This window comes from Musca vetustissima, unplaced genomic scaffold (genome assembly GCF_032173495.1).
Source record: "Musca vetustissima isolate MV318-11 ecotype Yass unplaced genomic scaffold, APGP_CSIRO_Mvet_v1 utg4058, whole genome shotgun sequence".
In the NCBI taxonomy this organism is placed as follows: domain Eukaryota; kingdom Metazoa; phylum Arthropoda; class Insecta; order Diptera; family Muscidae; genus Musca; species Musca vetustissima.
The window spans coordinates 931-9,926 of NW_026887339.1; the positions used below are offsets into that span (position 1 = coordinate 931).

At 33.4% G+C, this 8,996-nt stretch overlaps 1 protein-coding gene across 1 annotated transcript; it reads right to left on the minus strand.

Moving 5' to 3' along the window:
- Window positions 1-204: 204 nt before the first annotated feature.
- On the minus strand, window positions 205-7,326 carry LOC133334908 (2-hydroxyacylsphingosine 1-beta-galactosyltransferase; the record flags this gene model as incomplete). The annotated part of the gene is made up of 4 exons (XM_061543223.1): window positions 7,193-7,326; window positions 3,338-3,521; window positions 940-1,236; window positions 205-869 (listed from the first exon to the last, which is right to left on the minus strand). Coding segments are annotated over exons 1-4 (1,217 nt in total), but the record flags the coding sequence as incomplete, so codon positions are not given.
- Window positions 7,327-8,996: the final 1,670 nt, after the last annotated feature.

Below are 8,996 nucleotides of genomic sequence, written 5' to 3' on the forward strand. Positions count from 1 at the left end.
GTGGATTTTTTAAAGAATATTTTTTCAAGGCCTAAACTGAACATCTAAACGGCACCACTGGTATTATTGTTGTTGTAAGTTAACGAATGACGCCTAAAAGTATGCTCACATTTTTAGTATGATTTCCTAGTTTTTATGTCAAATACAGTCTTCGACCACTTATATTATTACAAACATTAATAAAATAGATTTTTCCATCCTTACCTTGCTGCATTTCTATACTGAGGATCATGTATAACTTTCATAATCGATTTGTATAGCTGACCAGCCGACAACGTTGCCAAATCCAATTTAATGGCATAACCATCAACTTCCGCCTTAGCTGAATTAACATCATGATCACAAAAGACGGGCATTGTGACAACCGGTACTCCATGATACACCGTCTCGTACATGCTCAACAAACCACCATGGGTGACAAAGGCTCTCAACTTAGGATGACCCAAAATATCCTGTTGTGGTAACCAACGGCTGATTTTTACATTTTCTGTAAGGCCATCAATTTCTCCAGCACTTCCTTCGTATTTCCACAGAACATGATAGGGCAGGCGGGCAAATGTCTGTACCAATAGACGGCGTAATGTTTTGGGCATATTTGCTGCCTTTACGGAGGAGCCCATTGAGACATAAATAAAACCAGATTCTCCAGCTGAGGCGATGAATTCCTCCAAATCTTTGGGTAAAGGTTTGGCAGGTTTACAATGGATGCAGGCCACCTCGGCTACGTTGGGATTTAGGGTCCTTGGATAGGAGACCACGGCATGGCCATTTTGTAAAATGAAACTGACATTTTTCGAGATTTCATAAGGATGGGGTATTTGATGGCCCAAGCGCTGCTTCAGAACCCGATACACAAGGGACATGACGAACTGGGGAAATACACCAAAAATATCGTTTTAATGAAATTTCAATTTGAAGAATTCTTGACCTTGGACTTACCTGATGCATTAAATCGGTAAATATTTGTATACCCGTATTCGCTGCCCTCTCCAGCAGATTCATATTATCCGTAAAGGTTGTATAGAAGTTTGGAGTGACAGCATATGATCCAGGATTACCGGAAATCGAAAGGCTACCCGTATAGAAGCCAACCGTGTTCATATACATGAAGGGTATTTTATATTGATATACCATGCCGAGGGCACACTCCGGATAGGCACCATCCAATATGGCCAAGTCGAAGTTACGATTCATCAAGGCTTGTGTTTCAGCATCTTCCAGCATTGCATCGCAAGACTGAAAACAAAAAATGGAACATTTTCAAAACAATTTTTTAGAGAATATTTTTTCAAGGTTAGAAGAGGCGTGGATTTTTAAGGAGTATTTTTTCAAGGCCTATAAGAGGCCTGGATTTTTTAATGAATATTTTTCAAGGCCTATAAATGACATCGATTTTTTAAGGATTATTTTTCAAGGCCTATAACAGGCGTGGATTTTTCAATGAATATTTTTCAAGGCCTATAAGAGGCGTGGATTTTTTAATGAATATTTTTCAAGGCCTAGCAGAGGCGTGGATTTTTTAAAGATTATTTTTCAAGGCCTAGCAGAGGCGTGATTTTTTAAAGATTATTTTTCAAGGCCTATAAGAGGCGTGGATTTTTTAATGAATATTTTTCAAGGCCTATAAGAGGCGTGGATTTTTAAAAACTATTTTTTCAATACCTAGAAGTGGCGTGGATTTTTAAAACCTATTTTTTCAATACCTATAAGAGGCGTGGATTTTTAAAAACTATTTTTTCAATACCTATAAGAGGCGTGGATTTTTAAAAACTATTTTTTCAATACCTATAAGAGACGTGGATTTTTAAAAACTATTTTTTCAATACCTATAAGAGGCGTGGATTTTTAAAAACTATTTTTCAAGGCCTATAAGAGCCGTGGATTTTTTAATGAATATTTTTCAAGGCCTATAAGAGGCGTGGATTTTTAAAAACTATTTTTTCAATACCTAGAAGAGGCGTGGATTTTTAAAACCTATTTTTTCAAGGCCTATAAGAGCCGTGGATTTTTTAATGAATATTTTTCAAGGCCTATAAGAGGCGTGGATTTTTAAAAACTATTTTTTCAATACCTATAAGAGGCGTGGATTCTTAAAGACTATTTTTTCAAGGCCTATAAGAGGCGTGGATTCTTAAAGACTATTTTTTCAAGGCCTATAAGAGGCGTGGATTTTTAAAAACTATTTTTTCAAGACCTATAAGAGGCGTGGATTTTTAAAGACTATTTTTTCAAGACCTATAAGAGGCGTGGATTTTTAAAGACTATTTTTTCAAGACCTATAAGAGGCGTGGATTTTTAAAGACTATTTTTATAAGAGGCGTGGATTTTTTAAATACCAATAAGAGGCGTGGATTTTTAAAGATTATTTTTTCAATACCTATAAGAGGCGTGGATTTTTAAAAATTATTTTTCAATACCTATAAGAGGCGTGGATTTTTTAAAAATTATTTTTGAGGGTCTCCCTCCGCACAAGGCGTGGATTTTTTAAAAATTATTTTTTAGGGTCTTCACACAAGGCGTGGATTTTTAAAAATTATTTTTCAAGGTGTTACCAAGGGCGTGGAATTTTTAAAGATTATTTTTCAATACCCATAAGAGGCGTGGATTTTTAAAAACTATTTTTTCAATACCTATAAGAGGCGTGGATTTTTAAAAACTATTTTTTCAATACCTATAAGAGGCGTGGATTTTTAAAAACTATTTTTTCAATACCTATAAGAGGCGTGGATTTTTAAAAACTATTTTTTCAATACCTATAAGAGGCGTGGATTTTTAAAAACTATTTTTTCAATACCCATAAGAGGCGTGGATTTTTAAAAACTATTTTTTCAATACCTATAAGAGGCGTGGATTTTTAAAAACTATTTTTTCAATACCTATAAGAGGCGTGGATTTTTAAAAACTATTTTTTCAATACCTATAAGAGGCGTGGATTTTTAAAAACTATTTTTTCAAGAACTGTTCAAGACACACAAGGCATGGGTTTTTAAAAATATTGAAGTGATTTTTTACTATTTTTGTATAATTTTTTTTTTGAGTGTACACATTAATTATTATTGCATTTTAATTATAGGCTCTATGGAAAACCGGCATTTATTTCAAAATACTTTTAACATTTACAGCTGAAAAATTACATTGAGATTCCAGGCCTAAAATGCATTAACCAAGATATTTTTGTCATAAACCATTTTTTTTTATTCCAGAACATTTATATAAAAAAATCACACTCATTTTCAAATTTGTCATAGTCATTCATGCACGTAGATCTCTATAATGACCATATTTAATATTTCTAAGTTTTGTAATTTTTGTGTTATTTTTTTTTAATTCAACTCACCTGGAATGCATAACGTATACCATCCCATACCGAGATTGGCATTTCACCTGACATCCGTGCCCCAACCAAATCCCAATTTGTATAATTTTGTATATACTCAACGAGACCGGCAGGTGTTACCTCGTGCAGGCCATCTATGTGGAAATCGGAGGGAAAACCACTTAGGAAAGTTATGTTGTGACCCCTGAAATGAAAAAAAAACAAACACAAATTTTGAAAAAGGGGGGCAAAAGGGTATTGAGAAATTTATATGAAACAGTTATAAAATTTAATAAAAATTGTAACACCAAATTAAATTTTATAAAAGACGACACACACACGCCTTAGACGCAAACAAAACAAAGTTCAGAGATCAAATGTCAACAAGCTAATTATCTAATTATGACATTTGCTATTTGTGTTGTTTCATAAAGCGGGACAATGGTCAGCGACATGCCAGGCACACATTTGCTTAATAAAATAAGTTGCGTGTTAAAAAAGAGAGAGAGAGATGTGGAATTATTTAAGAATAGTTTTCAAATACCTGCAGATACATATAGAGGAGTGGATCTAGATTTAATAAAGAATATTTTTTATTGACCTGCAAGAAGCTGCAGGTCAATAAATTACCTGTGAAATTGTGTGAATTAAAAAAAAGTATTTTACAATGCCCTGCGGATGTCTGGATTAATGAATTAAAGAATTCTTTTGTTCCTGGTCACGTGTCATTCCAAAGAATGATTTATTTCCTTAGTTCGATTGCATAATCTGACAATGAATATGCAATAAAATGGAATTGTATTGTAGCTTTTCACAACATTGTCCAGTTAGATGCATTAAATGGACATTCCAAGTTTGAAAGGAATTCCAAGTTTGACAATTGTCACGCACAATTGAAGAATTTATTATTTTTATTTGAAATCCTTTGTATTGACTGTCGGAACATAAACCTTTAAATATTCTTCTGTTTGTGAAAATGTATGGCTTTATAATGGGAAAACAAAAGGGTAGTGTTTGTGTCTTAAATCTTTTGTTTCTAAACAGTTTCAGTTCACATTAATTTTCTCATCAAGTGATGTGAGTTTCATATATTCAAATTTAAAATGGTATAAAAAATCCCAAGTAAAAATGGCGGATCAGTTCTAGAAGATTGGATCTTTAAGCCAATTTCTCAAAGACAAACATATTTTTGAAATTAAGAAAAATTAATATCTGATCCGCCCTCCAGTGTGGTAATGGTTTACTAACTAATATCTGAATATGTAAGCACCTGTAAATATTTACGTGTAACTCCCACATCCGAGTACATAATTGGTAACAATTTAAAGGCCAACCCCTCCACTTGGATATACTACCAACTTCTCGGGTCTATGTCCTTCAGGGGTAAATATATACGCCAATGAATAAAAATTCTGTAATTTTCACAAAAAATGTTTACAATATTTACCGATCTTTATCAAAACAGGCATATTTATTCTTTGGCCCGATCCCCTTCTCAATTTAAAAATTCTCGATGTTTGGACCATAATTGCAGTCTCTGGAGCGACTAGGAAATCAGACAAAAATAAATTTTTTTGTCCATTTCATCCCCTAACTATTAACCGATCTTTACGAAAAACTGTAGGGGTCTTCATTGGCCAGAACCCATCGTACATGCAAAATTTCGTGAAGATCGGTTCATAACTGTGGCCGGTATCGTGTTTACAAATTATAATGGACAGACGGACGGACCGACACACATGTCTATATCGACTCAGCTAGTCGAGATATTACTATCGGTATACTTAAAGGTGGGTCTGGGACCAATATTTCGCGGCGTTACAAACTCTTGGGGGTGCACAAAGCTATAATACCCTGACAACATAGTTGTGTAGAAATTGAGTCAGCAAATCGAAAATGGATCGGGATCTATATACGAAAATTGTTATCCTAAAACAAAAAGCGCGGTATAAGAGGAAAAAAAAAATAAGTGCTTTGTAACTTCCATTTCTGTTATGAACATATTTTAAATTTTGTTTCGATCTGGCAACTACTTCATATATTGTTTTTCGATCTGGCAACTACTTCATATAGAAACAGTTGTTCAAAGAAGACGCATCCGCAATTTTTTTACAATGGAAAAACTAGGAATGCGTGCTTTTATTGTAAAAAAATGCGGGTGCGTCCAAAACACTTAACTTTTTTCTGTTAATACCGCGATTTTTGTGTTAGGCTAAGAACTTTCCGAGCTGCCCTCTTAAGGACAATTTTAAGAATATTATTTATGACAGACTCTCCGATGCATGGGAACATTTTTAGGACATGGTTAAGAATACGTCTATGTTTAGAGAATACACCTAGGACAATCAGAATATCGAAAACATATTTGGACCAGAATAAGGGGTCTTGCGAGAAATGTGGCTAAAATCTTAAAATCGGTCGTTATCTTTATATGGTAAATATGTCGGAACATTAACCTATATTGAAAAAAATGGACGTGTATTTACAATTTTCTGCGAAGAATTTGTGTCCCCTGAAACAGGATCTAGGGGGTAGGGGTTAATATAAAATCGGACTATATCTAAATCTGAAACGATTTAAATAGACATCAAACTGGACCTAAGTTAGTACGCTGTGCGAAATTTTGCCTCAAATTTTGGGAGTTTGGTGCACCATGTACCTAAAATCGGACGAAACTATATATGCGAGCTATATTTAAATCTGATGCGATTTTCTCAAAAATTCACAGACATCAAACTAGACTTAGTTCAGTACGCTGTGCAAAATTTTGTCACAATCGGACAATGCTTGGGAGTTTCGTGCACCATTTACTTTAAATCAGAAGAATCTATATATGTTAGCTATATCTAAAACTGAACCGATTTCAACATAACTTCGCAGACATCAAATTGGACCAAAGTCAGTGCAAAGTTTTGCCTCAATCGGAGTCTGATGAACCATTTACCTAAAATCGGACTACTCTATATATTGGACTACTCAATTTCAATAGGGTTCGTCCTTGGGCCTAATAAGTGACTTGTGCCAAATTTCATCCAAATTGGATAATAAATGCAACCTGTACTTTGCTCTCAATAATACATGAACAGAGGGATGGACGGACGGACAGACAGATGAATATGCATAAATCAACTCAGAAAGAGATTCCATGCATATTCTCAAAATGATCCACGTGTCTATCTCGTTTCCTTTTGCCTGTTACAAACATATATATATATATTGACTCTCCTTAAAAATACCCTCATTTTTTTAAATCGACATTTTCAGAGTCTATACTACTGAAAAATAGATCTAAAAAACCCTCACTGAAAACTTTCTCAATTTCGAGTTTTTTTCATCAATAGCGGCAAGTTGCAGCAGAAGAGGGGATTACAAAAAAATATATATTTTTTAAAGGATCCAATTCCTATTGAAGATTTCTATACCTTTTTATGAACATTTTATTTTTTATTAATATTTGTATCAAGGATTATGTACAAGAGAAATATCGATTTTTCTAATATCTATTTTTAAGACTATTTTTCAAGGATTATAAACTCTAAAAACGTATGTTTTAAATATTCTTATTGATTTTGAAATGTCTTCAAAGGACAAATAATTTTCGAATAATGGATTTTTGAGAACATTTTTTCAAAGTACCAGCAATTTTAAAGGTATGCTTTTTTGAGAAACTTGGATTTAACATTTTTTTCGAGGACCAACAGCTCTAGCAGAGGGCGTTTTTAAATTTCAGTTCAAGGGCCATCTACTCTAGGGCAGTGATTTTTTAAAGAATATTTTTAGTGGGTCTATTTTATATGATCAATATTTATATTTGTTCAAGTTCCTGTAGCCCTTATTTTTTATTTTTTTTTTTATTTATTTTTGTTTTTAACTCACCTCTCTATCAATCCTTTTGCCAATTCCCAAAAGGGAATTTTATGTGATTTCGTGCCACCCATGGTAACCATTAAAATTTCCGCCGTGAAACAACTCCCCACGCACAGCAGAAATATTGAAGAAAATATTAATTTATTCATTGCTGCAAAGACAAAAAAAAACATAATCAGAAAAATTTAGTACACAATGTTATTAAACATTATTAAAATTATTAAAAACTAAATATTAAAAAATATTACATATTGACCTCTTGAGAAATCCAGAAACAAAAAGAATATAAACGACGAAAAACGAAAAACCCCACAACAAAACTCGTTTTGCTACCCAAGTTGATCATTGACCACTCGAAGAATGATTTTGAAAACTGCCATTCAGGGGGTTTTTTGTGTGTGAAAAACAAATTTTATTTTCTAATCGCACGAAATGAATCGAATGATTTGGAGCCACACCATGCAGAGCAAATGGAAAAACAACAGCAGCAACAACAACAACAACAACAACGTATTTAGTTTAATTGACCATGACCAATGTGATGGCGGTTGTTGCCACCAGCACCACTACTGGTTTTGGTTTTTGTTGCTGGCTCCATTATTCGAGAATGGAAATTAAAATAGCAACTACAACAACAAGTTGATATTATCAAATTGATTTTTTTGTTGTTTATTACCAATTTTTTTGATATGTTTTTTTGTTAACAATTTTTTGGCATGATTTCCAGTGCATCCAAAAATTGACTAGGCAACAAACCAAAAAAAAACATCACATGTAATTATGTGTTGTTGCCTTTAAAGCTATGTGGTATGTGCAACATGTTCGTTACGTTTCAATTCGGCAGTTCAAGGGAGTCCATCATGTTGGACAGGTTGTTTGGTTGTTGTTTTTTTGTATATAAATCAAAAAAATCTAAAAACAAAATTATAGCTGCCACTAAAACACAGTGGGATGAAAATTCCCAAAGATCAACATTTTAGAAAATCCTAACTATATTTTTGATTGAAAGTTGTAATCAAACCCAAACTAAATATCTAACCCATATGTTGTTCGAAATGATCGCACATTTGGTGTCCGCATTCAAAAACAAAAATTTATCAATGCCAATATAAATGCCAATTTATTGGCAACTGAATGCCCATTGAGTGTAATTTCCATTAGCCAAATATGTGGTAATTATGGAGACTCAGACATTATTTTGCAATATTGTTTTTTTTTCAAAACTATGTTCACAGCTGGTTATTAAACAGCTGACACACAAGCAATGTTATACTACTAATAAACCAAAAAAAAAATATATATTCATTATGCGTAATCACTTATTCAATAATTTCTTTGGGGTTTAAGTAGCGGAATTGAAGGAAAAGAAAAATAAAAAAATCGAAATTTATTTTTTTTAATATTTTTAAATTCCTAAACATAGGCGTAGATTTTTAAACATTTTTTTTTTTGTGAATTTTGAATTTGTGTACCCTACTCAACTATGTTGTCAGGGTATCATAGATTTGTGCATCCCCAAGAGTTTGTAACGTCACGAAATATTGGTCCTAGACCCACCTTTAAGTATACCGATTGTCATATCTCGACTAGCGGAGTCAATCTAGACATATGTGTCCGTCCGTCCGTTTGTTTGTCCATTATAATTTGTAAACACGATACGGGCCACAGTTATGGACCAATCTTCACGAAATTTTGCATGTAGGATGGGTTCTGGCCCATTTTCTGTTCGTTCCAGAGGCCGCAATTATGGCCCGAACATCACGAATTTGTATATAGAGAAGGGGATCGGAATAAGCATGTCTGTTTTGATAAA